At 40.9% G+C, this 21984-nt stretch overlaps 1 protein-coding gene across 10 annotated transcripts in view; it reads right to left on the bottom strand.

Annotated features, from left to right (window-relative positions):
• Positions 1 to 21984, bottom strand: part of SIPA1L1 (signal induced proliferation associated 1 like 1) — a 361579-nt gene that overhangs the window by 128288 nt on the left and 211307 nt on the right. For all 10 annotated transcript variants that reach the window (XM_024739668.1, XM_024739676.1, XM_024739674.1 and 7 more), the window contains one exon: positions 8957 to 10757. In XM_024739668.1, the coding sequence (XP_024595436.1) occupies positions 8957 to 10454 (1498 nt within the window). In that variant the 5' untranslated portion in view covers positions 10455 to 10757. The remainder of the gene's footprint in view (positions 1 to 8956; positions 10758 to 21984) is intronic.

Raw genomic sequence — 21984 nt, 5'->3', positions numbered from 1 at the left:
GGAAAAGGAACTGTAACATACTATTTGCTGTCCAGAGTATAACACAAGGTCATGTACACAGTGGGCCCTCCCTGCCTCTACCTGATGCCATATATATAAATATAAGATACACTGGCTCCTCAATGCAATAAATTTTATACTTTGCATCAGGACCAAACATTCGTTCAGTTGTGAAATGTTTGCTGAGCCTGCCTAATCTGTGGTCCTTGCCTTCAAGGAATGCTTAGACTGGTTATGAACCAGGGTGCCATAGAAAGCCCTGGGCAGAGACCACGGCATAGGGTGACTTGGAACAGTGGTGGGAAAGCACTTGCATCTTTGAGAAGGAGCAGGTTATTCAGAATCCCAGGAGACACAGGGAGAACAACCCACTCTGATGCACGGGCGGGAGGAAAGGCAGGAGGGGAGCACAATAAAGCCCTCCCGACTCCGGCGCCCATGTGGGTTTCTATCTGCACCGGGTTCACTACCCTCTCAGTCTATACACTCCCCCCTGTTAGGGGGGGTCTCACTACTTTTCCAGTGCTAGCCCTCACTTCCCCCATGTGATGTGAGGCCAGCTAGGGAAAGAGACCCACAGCGCTGCAGGGGAAGCTTGCCACCTACACCAATTCTCCTTGGCCTTTGTTCATAAATGTGGCAAAGATTACTGGACAACTAAGGAAAACCAACAGCATGAAAGACAAATAGAAAATACAACTCAGAAGATACAGATCACTTAAGGGAAAGAAACTAGAAAAAAAATTATTTGCTTTTGTTCTGCTTCTGAGCACTGTAGCTGGCATGGAGTAGATGCTTAATAAACATTATGTCATGAACAAATAAATAAATGTATGAATGTGCAGTTGTTAATTTTTAAAACTACTTAAAAAATATGAAGGGCACTCATTAATAGTAAATTGGATAATAAATTTTTGAGTAAGAAAAGATTTAGAAACGTATAAAAACTGCTATATATAAATAGGTAAACAACAAGTACCTACTGTAGAGCACAGGGAACTATCTATACTCAATATCTTGTAATAACCTATAATGGAAAAGAATCTGAAAAAGTATCAATCTTTCTCTGTGTATGTATAACTGAATCATTTTGCTGTACACCTGAAACTAACACAACATTGTAAATTAACTGTACTTCAATTTTTTAAAAAAAGAAAAGACAGAGAAGATTACAAATCAAACTATTAGAATTAGGAGAGGGATTACCTTCTCCAACTCTGCATTATTAATTTTCACAGTAAGCATGTATATACTTTTGTTTGATTTGTTTACTGTCTGCTTCCCTCCACCAGAATGTAAGCTCATGAAGGTGCTCTTTTTTTTTTTAGATTTATTTTTCTTTTCTTTTCTTTTTTTTTTACATCTTTATTGGAGTATAACTGCTTTACAATGGTGTGTTAGTTTCTGCTTTATAACAAAGTGAATCAGTTATACATATACATATGTTCCCATATCTCTTCCCTCTTGCATCTCCCTCCCTCCCACCCTCCCTATCCCACCCCTCCAGGCAGTCACAAAGCAAGGTGCTCCATTTTACTTCTCACTCCAAGTGTCCAAAATAGTGCCGAGCATGTTGAAGGCACTCATGTACCTGTGGCAGCCACAGAGGCGCAACACTTAAACACCTCTCCTTCCAGAAAGGGCTCACAACCCATTCAGCCACAAGAAATGCAATTAGCTGAAAGTCTCTGGCTGTAGCATCTTTGGATCTTCTACAGTTTTCCAGCCCAGCCACACTCTTCTTGGGCAGCCCCAGGACTGAGCATGCCAGGGGTGACAGGGCCTGGCTGTTACTGCCTAACAAATGACTTCTCCAATGCTCTTTTTCGTTCCATGGCGTTGGCTGAGACTTTGCCAAAGGTGGGCTGAGGCTCCCCCTGCCCACTTTTGCTTCTTTTCCCTTTTACTTTCACGGTGTCAGACCTGCACTGTGGACTGAAGGCCTTCCCTGTTAACTTCTGCTTCCTCTGCCCTCTTCTTTCACAGGCGTTACCCCCAGGTCCCTAACAAACCACTTGCACGCCTATACTGTTTCAACTCCTGCTTCTCAGAGGACTTGACCGATAATGTATTTGTTACATGATTAAATCATAAATGCAATCATGTAAAATGTAAACTGCTATGTTATTAGACTGTATTTGGCAAAGACAAGAAGTTGCATTTTGAGTAGGACGGACTAGAGATGGAGAGACTAAGACAATGGCCAAGAATTGGGGCAAGAGGTAACGCCGGCTTGAAGTGACAGAACTGGGATTGGGACACAGAGAACAGAAGTTAGCAGCAGTTCGAAGGTAGACTCAAGAGGCCTTCCCGACTGACTGGAGGTTGAGAACAATGAAGAGAGGCAACAAAGAGGCTTTGGTGTTTCAAATCCAAGTGACTGATAATAATGGTGGCATTTACAGCACGAGGGCAAGGATGTGGGATGGGAGGCTTGTTCAGGGAGAAAAATGAAGTAAAAATTTGTGTCCCAGGGTTCGAGTTGCCAACTAGATAACCAACCAGGTGGAAGCAAGTAATGGAGAGTGAGAAACGTAGCTAGAACTGAAGACATAGCCTGGGAACAGAGGTCTTTTATTTGGATATAAATGTATACTAATTACCTTTTCTAAAAAGAATTTTTTGAGGTCATTCATTATAAAGGAAATATGTAAGTTGTGCTAATGAAACAGAAATTGGAAAATAAAAGACAAAAGTGGAAACAAATGTGTTATTAATGAAGGTTATAAAACTGGAGCATCAAATTTGCTTCTGGGAGTTGAGGTAAAACAGGAGATACAGTAAAAATAAATAAATAAATAAAACAAGCAAACAAATAAAACACACCTGTCATTAGAAAGGCAGGCATTTGGTAGCTACCAGAAAACAATTTCTGGCATCAAATTCTAAAGTAAATGTCTCACATGGAACTTCCTAAAGGGCTGAAGGATGACCAAATGGCCAATGTCTCCATCACCAGTTTTACTGCAAAAGCACATTCTGTTTCTATATGATTGATCTTTACAAGATGACTTTGAGTAAAGTCAAGTGTTTAAGCAAATGTGGCCTTGGGCCGGTCTAGCTTGATTTTAAAAACAAAACAGAGAGAAGCAGTTGAGGCACATGCCCTTTTAACCAGCTTTCACAAACCTCTGCACAGAGATGGCTCAGGTAATATGAAATCCCAAACGCCTCACACATCAGAGTTCAGATGATCAGTGATGGGACTCGAGAGATCACGGCCAAGAAAGGAGAGGATGCTTGTTTTCCAAAGAGCAGACATGCAGACCTTCCTACTGAATGGCCTTATTGCTACCAGAAACCCTGAACAGGTGAAGAGACAACAGCAAAACACTCCTAGGTGAGTTTCTCAAGAAGTTATTTAGTGCCCCAGATCTCCCTGAAAAGGGTTAAATAACTAGAGAGCTACCTTCGAACAAATTAAATACAGTTGATACGCTCTCAAGAAAAAATAAAAGACAAGGGCATTAAGACAATAAGTTATTATACATGTATAAAATCTTTCCCTATTAGTTTTGGCAGAAATAAACTGTTCAGTTCAAAAGCAGAACGTGGCTCAGGAGAGCAGACGTGCTGACTCTGGAGTTTACCACTTCCTTGAAATACGACTGTCCACAAAAAACTAACCATAGAATAGCTATCCTTAAAGAACTCTGAGCTGTAAGGCATCCCATAGTACTTTCCTCAAGCTTAATGTTGCTATACTTACAGAAGAATTAAACAAACAAAATAAGCCAGGGCTTTACAAATAAGTTTAGCTGTACGATGTTCTCTGATGTTCTATATGTACCCTACGATAATCCACTAAAACTTACAATAGGTACTTAATGATGCTCATTTAAAAAACTGAACTAGCAGAACAGCTCCTGATAACACAACTGGAGAATATATCAGAGCACTAAAGCTGTCACTCCAAGTACGAGTGAAGTTCAGTGTATATATTCTAAAGAAATGTGAAAGACAGCTGATAAGAAGAGGGTGAGAGGTAAATACAGAAAATTGGACATTGCGAGACCAACTGAAATCCAACGTGTTTGTGTCCTCAAACTGATAATCCTGGAGCCCAGTGGACTGCTGAACCTGACTTTTGTGGGTGTGGGTGTGGGGGTATGTGAACACTCACGTATGGTGGGGTAGGGTGGGGTGGAGGTGTAGGAGGAGGAAGGTAAACCAGAAAAGAACAATCAAATCTGGTGGTTCAAAGTTATCAGAAGAATAATCAGGTGCAGAGCATTAGTGTTTCTTCTCTCCAGGAGTGGGAAAATATTCGCAGATGAGCTTCAGACCAGATAATGGCAGCTGCTCCTGGCCACTGGGCAGGGGGAAGAGGCCCTTTCGTATCACAGCATCTTCAATAACTTGACTTTGAGAGTGACACCCTGTCTGGCATCAGATAAGCCTATCAACACTTTTGATCAATGGAGCAACAAACACCACTGCCAAGGCAACCTCCGGGCTCCTCTCTTTTCCATTAGTGCATCCTTCTGAATGGGATTCAGCGAGGATGTGCCTCAGACACTTGTACGCTCAGGGCAAAACCGAAAAAGCCCTGTACTGCTACTTTAATCATGATGACTATCTAAGTAAAAACTAAACACAAAATATATGTACTCAAAGGGAGATGACCAGATTAATTTTGATGCTATCCTACTGTCTAGTTTGTGCCTAAGAAGGATGTTGTTGTATCACTTGGACGTATCACAATGACAACTTTGCCTTGGGGTCTTACGAGCATTATGTGAGGAGGTTTGCACAAAGCACAAAGTAATAACACAATACACGTTAGCTACATTATTACTGTCATTTAATCCTAGGTGAGTCTCAATAAAAACACCACATACATTGGCAAAACAGCAAGGAGAAGTGGGCAGGAGGAAGGACCAGAAAGAACACTGATGGTGTGTTGCTTATTTCAATTAATGCAAACAGTGGGATTCCTCTACTGGGCCAGCATCTTTCCAGCAACGGACTTGACTTATGTGATAGAGCCAAATATCCTCTCAAGTCTAAATTTGCAAAATAATGATGTTCATAAAAACAATTTAGTATTAAAAAGTGATGGCAGCTTCATCAGCCTAATACAATTAAATTTTACATATAATGTCAACAATATACACTTCAGTAAAGTGAATATTTTCCCCCCAGAGACTTAGCCACAGTGAAGTCAGGAATTCATTAAATGGCAGAATGGAAAATATCTGGTGATGAAGAGGTTGTAGTACAACCAGGTCAGTAGTGCTACTCTTATGTTGCTGGAAGATAAATTACATCTGAGGTTGACGTACTCCTTCAACAAGATGACTCATTTCCAGGTTCTGATTAGGAAAAATGAGTTAGTGCACTAATTTCACTGAATCAAGTTGTATATTAAAAATCGTAAGACAGAATTACTTGTCTAACTCTATTTTATACTGTGATGAAAAGTACGGATACCATTTATATATGGAATCTAAAATATGACACAAATGAACTTATCTATGAAACAGAAGCAGACTCAGAGACATAGAGAACAGACCTGTGGTTGCCAAGAGGGAAGGGGAATGGGGGAGGAATGGAGTGGGAGTTTGGGATTAGCAGATGCAAACTACTATATGTAGAATGCATAAACAACAGGGTCCTACTGTATGGCACAAGGAACTGTATTCAATATCCTGTGATAAACCATAATGGAAAAGAATATGAAAAAGAATGCATATATATGTATAACTGAAACACTTTGCTGTACAGCAGAAATTAAATATAACATCGTAAATAAATATCCTTCAAGAAAATAAAATTTAAGAAAGGTTTAGATACTATATAAATTTTTAAATATACAGTTATACTTTAAGGGTGTTAATTTCAGCTTCAAGTGATGTCATTCAGAGCCATAATTTGTTGTATCTTATCATATTGTGACAAATGACCTGCCTAATTTGAAAATTCTAAGTTGTATAGCCTAAGAAGACACAGCAGGCGCTCTTCGATATTGCGTTCCACTGGACCAGCTTCATGTATTAACTACTGCTCTGTGTCCCCTCTGTAAACCACAATGATAAATGCCCAATGGCACTAGCAGGCAATCTCTAGTGCCACACACACTTTCTGCTCCCACCAGTTGGGACTCCGTGCTGACAAAGAATCGGCTGTGTCTTCCCAAACCTGTTTATGCCAGTTGACTTGTTATTGTAATTATGAAATTTAATTAAATATTATGAAAGCTGATGGAATATGAGTACAAGAGATAAATCTTGTTTCTATTAAAAACTAAACTGAAGGCTTTGGAAAGACTTCATAAAAGCAATCACTAAAGGAAAGCTGTTGGATTAGATGTGGGCGAGACCTATAAAAAATGAGAAAAAATTCTGAAACCTCAGATTCCGTAAGATTCAGATTGCTTTGCTAGTGTCTACATTTTTGCTCTTATGGTTTATACTAGTCACACAATGTAGAATTCAAAATAGTAGAATCACTGTCAAAGAAACGCCCTCGGCCTCTCACAAGAGTTTAGCAAATATATAGTTATTATTATAAATTTTAATGAAAATAAAATACTTTGAGTACGTATACTTCTGAAAGATTCCCTGTCTTAATGATTTTTTTCAGTTAACTTGTTCCAATTATGTTAGCTAAGAGGGTATTTTCTATGGCTTAAATTAGAAACTACTTTCAATTAACTGCTCTTAAATTTATGAAGTGTTATCTAAGCTGGATGAACTCTGGAATATAGGTGTTCAAATTTTTATTCCTTACTTTTGAAAGACAAAGTACGTTGAACAAAATTTTACCAGGTTTAAAGATAAAAATATACTCCTTCCCTTTAGTCTAAAAGAGATCAAGGCAAAGCAGCCAAGAACATGACTCTGGTCAGCCTCCCCAAAGGTGAAATCCTGGCTCCAATATTACTAGCTTCGTGACAGCTTAACAGCTTAAAACCAGCCACTTACACCCCAGTTTTGTCATCTGGAAAATGCCATCGATAACGATACCTACACCCCAGTGGTCATGGAGAGGGTGAAATGAGAAAATGCATGTCATAACAAATGCTAAGTTCCTGGTACACGGTAATGTTCATCATTAACGTGATCACTTGCCTAACAGGAAAAGAGCAACTACTACATAAACAAAGACTGTAAGTAACATGTTCTTTCTCTGTTGGAGTGTCAGTTCTTTAGCAAGATGGCCTCACCCATAGACAGCTCACAAACACCTGTGGAAAACTTCCCCAGGTTCTGCAAAACAGGGCTTTTCAGCTAGGGGCAATTTTACTTCCTAGAGGACATATGGCAATGACTGGAGACTTTTTAGGTCATCACAATTGGGGGCACCTATTGGCATCTGGGGTGTAGAGGGCAGGGATGCTGCTAAACATCTTATATCCTACAACGCACATGACACATCCCCCCAAACAAAGAATTATCTGGCCCCAAATGCCAAGATGGCAAGGTCGAGAAACCCTGTAGCCCAACAGACAGAATGAGAAAGAAGTGATTTCTAAAATCTGAACTCCAGAAGGTTATGCTGAGAAAATAAAGATGGCTTACAAATGAATTTGGGATTTTCATTACCATATTGGTTTCAGGACCTATGCCATAAATGTTTAAGAGACATGGAGGGCTTCCCTGGTGGCGCAGTGGTTGAGGGTCCGCCTGCTGATGCAGGGGACGCGGGTTCGTGCCCGGGTCCGGGAAGATCCCACATGCCGCGGAGCGTCTGGGCCCGTGAGCCATGGCCGCTGAGCCTGCGCGTCCGGAGCCTGTGCTCCGCAACGGGAGAGGCCGCAGCAGTGAGAGGCCCACGTACAGCTGTCTTGGATACTGAACACCAAGACAAGATTCTTTTGGTCAATAAACTCTCGTGAATGGGGATGACCATGTAATAACCTTACAATAAATTTTATTTTAAAGGGAGCACTGTCATAAAGCTAGAGTACCAGAATGAAGTACTAGAAATGAAACTTCATTCGGAAGACTAAATCTCAAAAGGACTTAAGCAGGACTCAAAACTCCCAAACAGTAGGTGGGAAAACAAAAACTGCTCTAGTAGCTTGCATACAGGGGGCCTCTCACTTGGGCTCAATGCAGAAATTACTGAGCTAGCTAGTGGACCACAGGTGTATGTCCTTGCTCGGCAAGCATCCTGTTTCCTAGCTTTTGTCATTTGGGAATGACAAAACTCATTCTTCAATTAATAATGCTGCTCAAAAACACTATTAGAAAGCTCTTAAGAGTTCATTTAAACTACTTTTCAACGAATCACAGAGTTTTCTTACAAGCATGAGATAAAACTGTATACAAACACAGTTCACATACAGAACAATCCAACAACATAGGTATATATTTTCCCCCATACAAAATGGAAAAGTCACCAACATGTTAACAGTACTTCTCACTCCAGTGACTTTTATACTCAAATCTAGAAGACCTAGGTTTGATTCCTGGCTCTGACACTTCCGTCAAATAACAAAATTAATTCTCACTAAAATTCCTGTGAAATGAATAGGAATGTGTTATGATTCCCATTTACTGATGAGAACATTGAGGCAGAAAGAAATGGTCCCGTACTAACCATAAAAGTGCTAAATAAATGAAAAACAGCATTAAGATTGCTTTAGTAACCCTTAAAAAAAAAGCTGTATTTATAATAGTTTTAACTTTATACGACATTTATCCCTAAAGGTGACACAGCAAGTCTTTTACACAAAGATTACAATTTCATCCATTAAATCAAAGGTTTAAAAAAAATTAATATTTCATAAGCTAGTCAATACAAGATATTTAATGTATCTAAAAGGAGGAAGTAACTCAAAAATGCAAAAGGAAATACACCGCAGCAAATAACTATTTAACTCTTTCACCATCAGGAGAAGGCATTCATGCAAATCTTACATCACGCTGCTTAAAAATCCTAATAGACAGTACTCTTTTCCAGAAAGTATGGCAAAAGAAAATTAAAAGAATAAAAGATCTCTACTCACCCTTCTGATAGAAAAACTTCCTATAATAGTATGCGCCGAGATCCACGTGTTCCACGATGTATCTTTTCACTCGATCCAGGTGCAACACCAAGTTTTCCTTGGGCACTTCAAGTACTGCCACTCCTGCGTTTGTACAATGGGAGCTGAGGGTAGACTCAAAGGAGGCACTTTCACATCCACTAAAGGAACCAGAATTTGATTTGGACAGGCTGATTTTCCTTTCCCCTTCTCCACCGATCTCATTCCGAAAATACGGACAGCTCATTACAAGTTCATTGCTTTTATCGTCTCCCTGGTCCATGCTGAGGCTTCCTTTGGAGTTCAGGTCCTCTGTGCTGCCCATCGGGGAGCTAAAACTGGCCGAGTGGGACAAAGGCCCCGAGACCAAGGATGCCACCGCAGCTGCTGAAGCCCCCGTGGTGGTGTTTCTCCTCTTAATTACACTGTGCCTGTTCATAACCGCCTCGTTCAAGTCAAATAATATACTCTGGACGTCGTAGTGGGCAAAGCACTTTGGGCACGTCCAGGGCCTGACGGAGTCTTCCGATCGATTATCTTCAAGATCCGACGATTTCCCAAGTTCTTCACCTTTGGTATTGCGTAACTTACGAAAAATGGATGAGTCTCCGGTTTCAGACTTGGAACGCCGCTTGAGTGGTTTTTCTCTTTCCTTAAAGAGCCTGAGGTTCTCTCTTTGTGAGACGGGCCCATCTATGACATCCAAGGAGAAACCAGAGCCCTTGCCCCCACCGGCGATGAGAAAGTCACTGAGCTTGGTCGGAGTGGGACCTCGATCAGACTTGTCGTCTTTGTAGCCCTTTAACAAGTCAAAGAAGCTGTCTCCGGACGTTCCCTGCTTATCGATTGAAGATGTGCTACCGTATTCCCTGTGCAGTGACGGCCCCGTCTTGTAGGTGGGCGAGATACATTCATCAAAGCTATCCACGTCAAGTTCACTTATGGTGATGTCGCTGTTGCTGCGCTGCCGTATCCGGCGCAGAGCTTTCCTGGGGGAGCTGGGGTAGGCTTCAGGCATGAGAAATCTGGAGTCCATGCTCTCCGACGGCCTCGTCTTGTTTTTCAGTGTGTTCTGTATGCTTTTTAACATGGCTGAGTCACTGGAATTGAGGCTTACAGAACTTCCCTGACTCACAGGACTGCTTTTGGAGGACATGCTCTCAAGGCAACTTGAGGTTTCTATTTCCTGGCTTGAACGGCTAGATTCTTTTACATTTTCCTTTCTTGGGGGCCAATCCGCAATCCTTGCCCGAACCCCCATCTTTGGGACTCCAGGGGTCGAGGTTATATGATGAGAACCTTCACTTCGAGGGGGGCCTACAGGAGCCATGACTGATGACCCTAAGCTGCTGTTTTGGGACCTGAAGCGTCGCATGTAGAAGTCGTCCGTGTGGACTTTGGGGGTGCCATCTGTGCCCACAACAGACGCCCTTTCAGTGGCAACCGGCCTTTCTGTCTGAGACCGTTTCAAGCTGGTCATGATGTAAAAGCAATCAGACTTAAACCCCTGCAGAAAGGACCATCATACCTAAGTTTTAAATGTGTACTTCCCTTTTGGAGAATGGCTTCCAGAAAATACATCAGTTGCATGAGATCTTAATCTTTTCCAATTAAACGGTTAAACAATGGCTTATTTTCAAACCTCTGAAAATCCAGACCTTCACAACATTATAATCCACAAGAGTTCCTCTGCTTCACTTTGATAGACGGCTTTCTTTCAGAAAAAAACTGAATGGAACTTGTATCTCTGGGACTCTGTGATTGCCATAATCCCATGCTTTCTCTAAAACAGACAAGGACAATTGGAATTAGCATTTGATAAATACATCTAAAAATAAACATGCAACTGCCAAAACCAGACACATGCAAATAAAAGACTCACTAATGGATTGTGACTCACAGTTCACAACCCATCTTTTTAGTAAAGCAGGCTTGAAAGGAAGGAAGAAAGTGAAAGCATTTAATAATATCCATCATTTAAACTATATATATTTTAAAAGACTATTAACACTTCAGATTAATTGAACTGTTTCATATCACTATGAAGGGGGGTGAGGGATCTCGTTCCAGGATATCAAGGCTCCTAGCCCAAGTAAAGACCACGTACAGACTCCAATGACCTCTAATACTGTAGAGGCTCATGAACCACTGTGCTGACCAGAAGTTCAAGGCATAACCAACAGAGTTCGATAATTAGAGCAACGTACAGTTTTTTAACAAGACTAAAAATTGAAAAATTCTGTTACTGAATATGTCACAACACTCACTTTTTAACCTCTTCTGTATTTCAAAATCCAAACTTGTTTTTTTGTTTCTTTACAAAGGCTTAACAGAGTTGGCAAGAGCAAATACAATAGAGAGAAAATAAAAAGGGTTTTCCCGGAGCCATTCTACCCATTAGCACGCTTCTGTATTTCCCTCTACTTTATTACTATGCCAAAGGAGTATTTCAGAATGCATCCAGCATTTTCCACCACTTCCTCCCAAGCTCTGAGATCCATCTACCCTTAAAGCTAGAAACATTTCGCTCATTAGCAAAATGCCTTCATTTCCTTACACACTGCAACCCACCCCACCCTTTGGCACTAATTTATGAAGACGGCAGAAACCAAATGCTGCTGTGGACAGACCTTTCCATATCCCCCAGCCGACGACAGAGAACTGCTAACATCCTTCCAGGTGACAGGTGAAGAAACCCAACTTCCTCGGGAGCACATCAATCAGGAGGAGAGAGGCACAGATTCTGAGCACAAAATCCCGCATGGTTGCGTTCGTCGTGAAAATAAAGGCAGCGCACCCTTTTCCAAGGTTCCACAAATTACACAAGAGGTGGCCTTTAAATTCCTGCCAAATGCATGTTTGGAAAGATGCTGCCGAACCAGCACTGCGCTGGCGGGGCCGCATTGTCTACAAATCACGGCTGACACCCAGGCCGACCCGCGCTCGCTGCGCTCCGCTCCCCGGCAACAAGCACTTACTTCCACGATAATTAAGCATCTCGCTAGTCGGCTTCCTGCCTCCCAGGCAGCCGCTTTAATTTCTCCTGCGCTATGCAGCATCGTTTTAGAAGACTCGCTGCTATTTAAAGGCTGGAACATTTAGGGGTGTTTCAAAACGTACGGCCGCCTGCAGAATGCAGGGCCAGCTGAACTCCAGCCGGGCTCGCACGGGCTGCTCAGACCAGCCTGGCACAGAAACGCCAATTGTTTTCCCTCTCTCTCCTCTTCACCATCTTTTGTGAAAGGGATAATGGTTGGGCACAGCTACCCATTAAACCTGGCTTTTGAGCTTTCTAGATACTTCTATCGTCAGATTGCTATGATTTGACTTTACATCTGGGAACTGTCCAGGCTCCTCTTGAACTGTAAACCTTCAAGTGGAATAATGTGCTAACTGCTGAATCTGAAGGCAGCCCATGTGGCCACAGCCAAGGTTCAAGAAGTGTTCCTTTTAAAATGGAAGGAAACTGGGCAACTGAAGCAAGATGCAAAATAAACACTAGCCCATTTCAAAAAAAAAAAAAATTGACAACCCCAAACCACAATTTATGAGCTATTTTGTAATGAACTAGGGGAAAAGAAGCTGTTTATTTCAGTGAAATAGCTTTCAAAGAAAGAATACACTGACATACAAAATAATTCTCAATAGATTCTTATGAAAATCAGATGTTTGCAATGCTTCTCACAAGCTCACAGAAATGCAAATAAATCACCTACCATTCCCAGAATGGACATTCTCTAAAAGGCCAACGCACCAATCCCACTGGGGTAAAAACTCTTTCTTTCCACATTTCCTTTCCCTTAGAATAGAGTTCACTGCAGGACTGTCTTTTTTTTTAGGATATGTGAAGTTATATCCATTGTAGGAGGAAACTGAAGGCCAGCACCAAAATACAGTAAATAGCACTGACTTGAAAAATCTCCACTCTTGGTCGTCACTACTACAGGACACCTTTTCAGAACCATCTCATATGCTTCCTGCATTTTTTAATGGGTTTTAAAAAACCTTATACAGATATAACTATATTTCTTTGTAATTTTAAAGAAATGCCAAGACTCCTATTACATCCTGATTATAATAGTAATTCACTGTTATCTTTTAATTTCAAAATATAGACGGGCACATAGGGGAGAGAGTACCCACAGTTTAATGGCCTGTAAAAACCGAGGAGGTTCAAGATGGACAACTAAGTTAAATAACAGATTTTCTTTTCTTGTCACGAGGACCTTTTTTCCTTTTCTCTTCCCCTTCCTCTTTCCCGTCCGTATTTATAGCAACAAACCCCTTTAGGCACAATATGAAACTTCTGACACAGAGTAGCATCTATACAAACATATATGCTTTGCATTTGTTCAAGTACTAGTTGAAAATAAAGACGCCATCCATGTGTGTAATATGATGACACATCAATAACACCTAAACCCTACTCCTCGGGGTTGATGGAAAGAGCAAACATATGCTGACAGTTATTAGCAATTCTCCTAATTATCAGCAAACCTGCCTAAGCATCATTAAGTATGGTAAAAAACGACAGAATAGAAGGGCAATACTAATTTACAGCATGTCACCTCCATCTGTTGAAAGAGTAAACTATTTAAGAAATATCCTTGTTATATATTTAATTTTACAGCTCTAGGTACTATTTGAGTCCATGGTAGATCCATTTACCTAGAATACCAATACCAGTCTAGTTCTATGAGGTCCTGGAAAGTATAAGAAAAGGCGAAGATGTATTCAACGTCTAGTAGATGAAAGTCTTTCCATCACTCAAGGTCTATCACCAGGTAACCCGTCAGCTTTTTCTGATAATACCATTCTTCCAGAAGAAGTACCTCCCCCTCTCCTCTAAATCACCCTAAGCCTTTCTGCATTCTCTTCTGAACACAGACCACACACCTGGTGCTAGGGATATTTGGGGAAACAGTCCCTCCCTCCAAGGGAAGCTATGGGTATAAAAACAGTCCCTGTCATCCTGGCTCACTGACACGTTTACATTCTTGACCTCCCCCCCTCCTTCCCGGAACTCTGTCTTCTCTAGGCCTCCGTGATGAACACGGTCTCCTTAATTTCTGGTGCCTCTTTCTTTTGGCTCACTCCTGAGGATCACTGGTGGGCTCCATTCAAAAGCTAGTGACTCCAGGGGGGTATGCTTGGCTTACTTCTCTTACCAGTCTTCAGAGTTCTGGAAGGGGCTGTAAAGGGTATCACCATTAGGATGCATTTGAGCACCGAGCGCATTAGGATGAGGTCGCAGGCCTGGGTACACTGAAGTAAAGATATTAACTCTGGAGAGCAGGGTGTTGACTTCATTGGATCAACTGCCTGTTCAACTGAATGAAGCAGAGTAATGAAATTACTTCGGGAGATATCTGCATGGTAGCCACTACTGTCTGGTGATGTCACAGGTACCCACAGCTTTAAATATTATCTCTATGCAGTTACCTCCAAATTTCTTCTCATGACCCTCTCCCCTAAACTCCAAATAAAATATACGCACGTGCTCATTTGACCTCTTCCCTTTTTATCTATTTTCAACAATGAATTCACTAACAAGCAGAAAAAATGGGAAAATAAAATTTTTCCAAGAAATAAATGGGTGATAAGGAAGTGAGAACAATAAATAATTGAAGGAACCAAACGAAAGGAACAACATGGGAAACTTTCTTTGTGCCAAGGGCATAAAGAATAGTTTAAAGGTTACACAAGAAGACGTGGGAAGGAAAGAAAAAACCAACAACAACTTACAGTTCCTGCCCTGAAATAATCTGCAATACGATGTTACATTCACTAAAAAGATGTAGCATTCCTCATCAATTACTTCCATATTCCAAAATGGGATGCTGTTAGATTCCTTAACTGGTACAGCCTCAAATACAGGGCCAACTCTCAATGCTTCCAGGCAATAGAAGGAATTTTGATGATGAATAACTATATAAATACCCCGAGATTCCACAGATGTACAACATCAGTATTTATGAAAATGTCAATGTAAATAGTTTATGAAGTTGTATACACAGATTTAAAATACCCATAAATATTCTTGCTTTGGATTGTAACAGGAAACTTTGTTTTAAAACAGAAATATCACACCACAGTGCTTGAACATTAGATTAGCTAAGATAACCAAAGAAGGCCAACAATTCTCTTTACATCCCTTCTTGGCTTTCCTGAATTTCACTCACATTACATAAAAGTAACATCTCAGATAGAAGGACGCCTCACTCTTTCAAGTTAGCCTGAAACACATACAAACGACTCCGTGCAATGTCCTGGATAATTTAAGCTTTATGAATCAGCACATAACTTTTCAGACTGGACTTTCCCCCTTCTTTCATTTCCGTTCTATCGCTTCAACAAAAAGCAGGAAGGACTAAGAAGAGAGCAGTTGATAAATCTAGTTCCTGCTCTCCAAATGTTCACTACCTAAAAAAGACAGCACTGATGGAGACAAAGTAGACGCAGATAACTTGCCCTGGAATTACCAAAGTGAAAAAAGAAGTTATGGATACAAAACATACATAACAGGACAAAGTTACATTTGAGTTTAGAGATAAGAAAGCAATTTAAAATGTGCTTGTTTGGAGACCTCCCTGGTGGTCCAGCGGTAAAGAATCCGCCTTCCAACGCAGGGGATGCGGGTTCGATCCCTGGTGGGAGAACTAACATCCAATATGCCGCGGGGCAACTAAGCCCACTCGCCACAACTACTGAGCTTGTACACCTCAATGAGAGAGCCCACGCACTCTGGAGCCTGCGCGCCACAGCCAGAGAGAGAAAACCTGCACACTACAACTACAGAGAAGCCCAAGCGCCACAAGTAGAGAAACCCGAGCGCTGCAACAAAGAGAACGCACACCATAACGAAACGATCCTGCCTGCCTCAACGAAGATCCCATGTGCCGCGACTAAGACCCGGCGCAGCCAAAAAATAAATAAATAAATAAGGAAAATAAATAAATTAAATAAATAAATATTTTTTAAACAAGTGCTTGTTTGGACAGAGTGAGGACCAAAAGAGATAATAACATTTGCCTCCCACCCACCCTCCAAACTAAAAAAGTTCAACGAAGAAAGTTCCATTTCAAAGGCCTAGTAAGGCTTGAAGATACTTTGCATAGTTGCAGGTGAAGGAAACAACATGAAAATTTGGCAGTGAGCTTGATGGCAGAAGTGGGGTGATAAAATTAAAAACGTTATGGAGCAAGATACATGGTAGAATTACTGATGGGTACGGAAACGATTCCATAGCTGGCAAAGTAAAGGAGAATAGAATAAATTCGAACACTTATATTTAAATATGACAAAATTTACGCAATAAACAATTAATATAATGCCAAAGAGCTAGGTGTGAGGAGCTTGAAGTAGGGAGGTAAAAGGTAAAAAGCAGGGTAAAAGGTAATAAGTAGAAGGTAACAGTGAACCAGGATTATTAGGGGAAAAATAGTGTTTGAGGTGCAGCAAATGAACACTTTCAAGGAAAAGAAATCAGAGCTCACCAACTCATCAGGGGCATGGAGTTTCCACGGCCGGCACCCAGGATATCAAGAGAGCAGACTAGATCCACGAAGGTAGTGAGTGTTTTGAAAAGACTAATTTGTACATTAATATTCATTTAAAATCCATTAAAAAGTTATTCATCAATCCTGCAAACTGTGATCTAGTACTGATCATCCTATTACCACAAAGGATCTGGGGAAGGGCATGTGAGAAATGGATGCCAGGGGAGACAACCGATAAATGTCTACTATACAGGGGGAAAGGCTTATCAACTTTCCCTGAATTGTGCTTCAAATCCAAGTTATTAATTCATAAGAAAGGGTTCCATAAGTAAATAAGGCAGGGACACACTATCACCTCTGTTACGACATGATAATATATGTTAGTATATTAAGGCTCCATGAAATCTACAGTTAAAAAAAAAAACAAGAAAAACAAAAACCCAACACTTACTATTAAACTAAGATATTTCATAACTGATTTGACCATGGACTAACTTAAAAAAAAAAATTTTAAACACTGCATCCTATTGAATGTAACTGGGCACAAACAAGCCCAGTTTCAGAAGAATTCAGGATACAGACAAAGTGGTATATACATTATAAATTTAGCTATGCTTTTTAAAGTTATGTAAAGATATATAAACAAGCCAAAGGAAGCTCACCAAAGGATTTATAATGCTTGTTGTTACATAGTTAGATTATGAATAATTTCTTTTTTTCTTTCTTTTTGGTATTTGTCGATATTATTTATTTTCTAAAATGAGTACTATAACTTTTATAATCAGAAGAAAAAACTTAGGAGAAAAAAAGAAACATCATCCTGTTACTAAAAAAATAAAATAAAATATGATCTGGGTATGTAGTATGATTTTGACTACTAATTATTAAAGACTGCACCATGTTAAACCTCCAACCATTCAAATCACCAAACAAGTCAAAATTCAACAGCTCTCAGGTCCTTCCAATAAGATGATCTTATGCTAAATCCCCTGATTAAAATGGAATCAAAGAGGGCTACATAAAGTATAGATCACTAAAGATTGTAAGGTTAGCAGTATTTACAGGATTTGAATAATTACTCCATACAGATGATTAACACAATGGCTCATATTTCCTCATTTCTTCGTATTTAATATTGCTTTTTTAATATTTAATACTGACATACCCAAGAGTCTCCATTTCACCCTCTCACAAGGTTGCAGTGATGTGGGCAGTCAGGTTAGGCTGCCTAAACAAAGCACAGACTGAGTCATCATCACTCGTTGCCCTTTCCTGGAACACATCTCTTTCCAATGTACACGTACTTCTCACCTTATGTCCTCACAACCCTCCTTCTGCAGAGATTCGGGCTGAAGTGGAAGAAGGTCACCATTTGGACTGCAGACCAACACTCCGGAGAGCATTTTAACAGTGCTATGAGCTATCGATGGCTCAAGGAACTGAAACTGTATATTTAACCCAGAAAGGAAGAATCTAGTAGTATTGACTTTCTCTGAGGGCAGGAAGGAAAGAGATGGTCTGAACTGTATTAAGTCAGATTTAAACTATACAAGCCATGAAAAATTGCCTTTGATCCACACATGATGAACCACAGCTGAGAATCTGCATCACTAAGGACAGCTTTTCAGGCTGCCAGCGTGGGCTATTCGAGCACTGTTCAATGCTTTGCACTGAGCTAGTCACTATCAGAGGGGGAGGCAAAGAAGGAACATTTCCACTCTCAGGTTCCTAAAATCTAACTGGAAGAGGAAAAGAGGAGTGTAGGAAACCAGAGGCTTCAGTAAGAACAACTGGCTTTGTCAAAGACATCATGGTTTTCTCATTTGAGTATTTATATTCCAAAAAGAATTTAAGAAAGGGCACCTTGAGGCATATTTAACGTTGGCTTAGGAAGAGTAGAAAGCCACATCAATAAGAGCAACAGGTGAACAGAAAGTTCCTTCTACACGACACGCTAATATCCTAAACATTATTAATCACGACTGATATCAACAGTAACCATATTTCATATAGCAGCTTTTAAAATACCACCCAAGAACCAAGAGCTTAAAAGGAAAAAATTAAAACATAAAATCATTCCACATTGCCTTAGTGTTTCCTTAAATACAGATTGCAGATGGGTTATTTGTCTCTTCCACTGTACTCTTACTTCTGAGGATAAACTCTCTCCCCACAGAGCTCGGAGAATGTGGGACTCCGCCATGCTTTCCACTCTCTGACCCTGTGCATCCTCTCAGCCCTCACAAGCACCGTGCGAGGTGAGTATCTCCCCTTTGGAGAGGTAATAAGCACACTGTCTGACAAAGCGCTCACTGTGTGGAGGGCTCTCTCAGTAAATACTGGGAGAGCAGTTAGAGGATTAATGGCAGAAGAACTATTTTGAAAATATATTATAAAAGAGAAAAGGCCTCCATTTGTAGCCTGAGTACCACTTCTGAAGCCCAATCCAGACATGAATCTCTACACCCAGTGGGGAAAAATATTGATAATTAACTTCCTGAAAATGCTGCAGTGGTCATGTCACTTGTCTTTCGTGAGAGGCCCCTCAATTGCAACCCCATTATTGTGTGACTCAGGCCTGGAGCTCAGAATTAAGTGGCACCCACCCCTAAAAGCCTTCCTTCTTCCTGTAACAGCAGGGAATAGTCTGCCCTCCACAAACCAGCACCTTTTCCTAAGGCTCCACAATGACTGAACCGGAATTGAGGGTGTCCCCCTTGACCTTACATTCAGAATTTTAAAACTGTGAGTTATCAGAATGAATACCTTGTCTGATCCCTTCATTTTCCACATGGGGTGTGTCTCAGGGCCACCGTTAAGTCCACCAAGGTTAAACGGCCGGGGCTGAGCCCACATGTGAAGCCAGACTTCCTCATTCCCTGACTCCTACCCTGTCTGCTTCACCAGGCTGTCCTTCAAGAACATGCTTTTTCAACAATCTGCTGTCACCAGCCGTAACTACAGTCTGAGCATCCATCTTGTACCACCTACTGGGCACTACCTCCTTTACTCCCCACATCAACCTGCAGGCAGGTATCATCCCCTGCAGTTTGTATTACGACCCTGCCACTCAGAAGAGACTGGCTCACTGCTGGGTCTGATCCCTAAGCCATGTTCCTGGCACCGGAGGACCCACCCTCCATAAAATGCCTCTCCTTCTCCTACTTTCTGAAATTAACTCTACACGTGGTTGGGGCCTTTCCTCCTCAATTAGATTTTAGGTTCTGGAGGACAGAGATCCATCCAATCCTTACCCTCAAAGCACCTAAGCTCAGTATCCTTGAAATGGAATCCTTTGCAACAAAAGCCATGCGGTTCCAGCTAAGATGAACTAGAAATTAACTAATACATTGATAGAATTTATACTGTAATCTAAAAAGTAATTATGGTTATCTCATAAAAACTGTGTTGAGGGAGACATGTCAAAAAAAGTCACCATCACTGAAATTTAATATAGATTTCAGCTTCATTGTTCTCTCTTAAGGAGTCTTCACAACAGTCGTGAGTGAAAAATAAGAGCGGTTTGACCCTCCTCTCTTCAGTCCACTCATCATCAAAGTACATGAAAAATAGCCATAATAATGAGAAAATCTCTTAAAAGAGCAACAAGAAGTGAATCAGAACTGGATAAGGCACCACCACATGAGATAACTAATGCACAACAGAATCTACTGTTAAGAATCCTAGCAAAATAAATAAACACATTCACAGGAAAAGGGAAGGAGGGGAGGTTAGTACAGCACAGGCGGCCGCGGCAGAGACAAGAGAAAACAGAAATTAAAAATCACTGCCATCAAATTAATAATGGTCAAAATAATTTTTATCTTTTACCCTCAAATAATTTTTCTCCCATACGAAGTCTCCACTTTGCTGCCCCCTTTTTCAGTTGTTTTTAAAAAATGAATACACTTTGTTAAAAAAAACAAACAAACTGAAATGGTGCTAAAAAAGTGAAAAATACATCTTTCCTTCAAGATATCCCAATCCCAACCCCAATGGTAGCCCCCCCCTACTGGTTCATGAATTCTTCCAGACTCTGCAGGGGGTGGGGAGCACAAACACAATAAGACAGGCACTGAATAAGAAGGAGGGAGGGAAAGGACGCAGTGCAGGGAACAGCTCACATCTGAAGAGACTTGACTCCAGTGCTTACAGAACCAGAAAAAAAAAAGAAAAGGAAGGTGGAGGGTGGGTGATGAAGCGTGAAACAATCTATTTATGTTCAGGAGAGGCAGGGGACCTCCCGTGCCAACCTGACATAAAGCACTCGATGAAACACTTCACAACTGACACATTTTGAATCTTTTATATACTTATCCTGGTTCTGAAAACAGGAGCCCTGTACAAATGTTTCTGGCAACTTGTCAACAAAAATTGAGACAAAAGCAAATGAAAGAACTTTAAGTCAATGCACACCACAACCCTCCAAGGTTTTTTTTTTTTACTATGTAAATTTGTTACTAATTATATAAAAATTTTAGTTTTCTTTTACTAATTATGTACATATACAAATGTACATAAACACTATAACCTTCAAATGAAGTTATTTTTATCTATGCCTTCAAACTTAAAAACCTCTGATTTCGGGCTTCCCTGGTGGCACAGTGGTTGAGAATCTGCCTGCCTAATGCAGGGGACACGGGTTCGAGCCCTGGTCTGGGAAGATCCCACATGCCGTGGAGCAACTGGGCCCGTGAGCCACAATTACTGAGCCTGGGCGTCTGGAGCCTGTGCTCCGCAATAAGAGACGCCCGCACACTGCGATGAAGAGTGGCCCCCGCTTGCCACAACTAGAGAAAACCCTCGCACAGAAACGAAGACCCAACACAGCCATAAATAAATAAATAAATAAATAAATTTAAATCATATGGGCTTCTAAGAAGACCTCTGCTTAAAAAAAACAAAAAACAAACCTCTGATTTCTAAATGAGATCTTACAAATCTATTATCACTTAAATGTTCATTTACAAACTAGGGGAAAAAAAGTTAAGTAAAATGCAAACTGACCAAGTGTTCAAAGATAAAACCTTGTGGCAGGAAGTCTTCTTTTGTTTCTTGGTCACCCTTTTCATTTTTGTGGCAAAGTGAAATAAATCCCCTAACTGGACATAGTAAGTTTGATCTTAAAATGTAGCCCTGTTTGCATTATCAGTCGCTTTAAAATGTGATCACTTTGCCTATGCAGGTGTTTCTATAAAGTGCACGCAGGCAAGCACAACGCTTACACTCTCTTGCTCGAAACCTCACAATAACTTCCCTCTGCTCTCAAGAGAATTTCCCAAATGCATGATGCATCTCCCTGGTTAACAGCATGCCTCTCTGCACTCTCTGTACCTGAAGCTCCAGTAAAAGGGAAAGGGGAACCAGCTGCAAGTACTTGAATGCACCTTGAATGCACTCTGGAGCCTCAGGAGAAACCAGGTGGCAACTTCTGCTGAAAACCTCACACAATTCTCTTCCCTCCTTCTCTGTGCTTAGTCCTACCCGTCCCTCTTTCTACTGCTGAACTCT

This window comes from Neophocaena asiaeorientalis, unplaced genomic scaffold (assembly GCF_003031525.2).
Source record: "Neophocaena asiaeorientalis asiaeorientalis breed wild unplaced genomic scaffold, Neophocaena_asiaeorientalis_V1.1 scaffold348, whole genome shotgun sequence".
NCBI lineage: Eukaryota > Metazoa > Chordata > Mammalia > Artiodactyla > Phocoenidae > Neophocaena > Neophocaena asiaeorientalis.
This window is presented reverse-complemented; position numbering and strand designations above follow the sequence as displayed.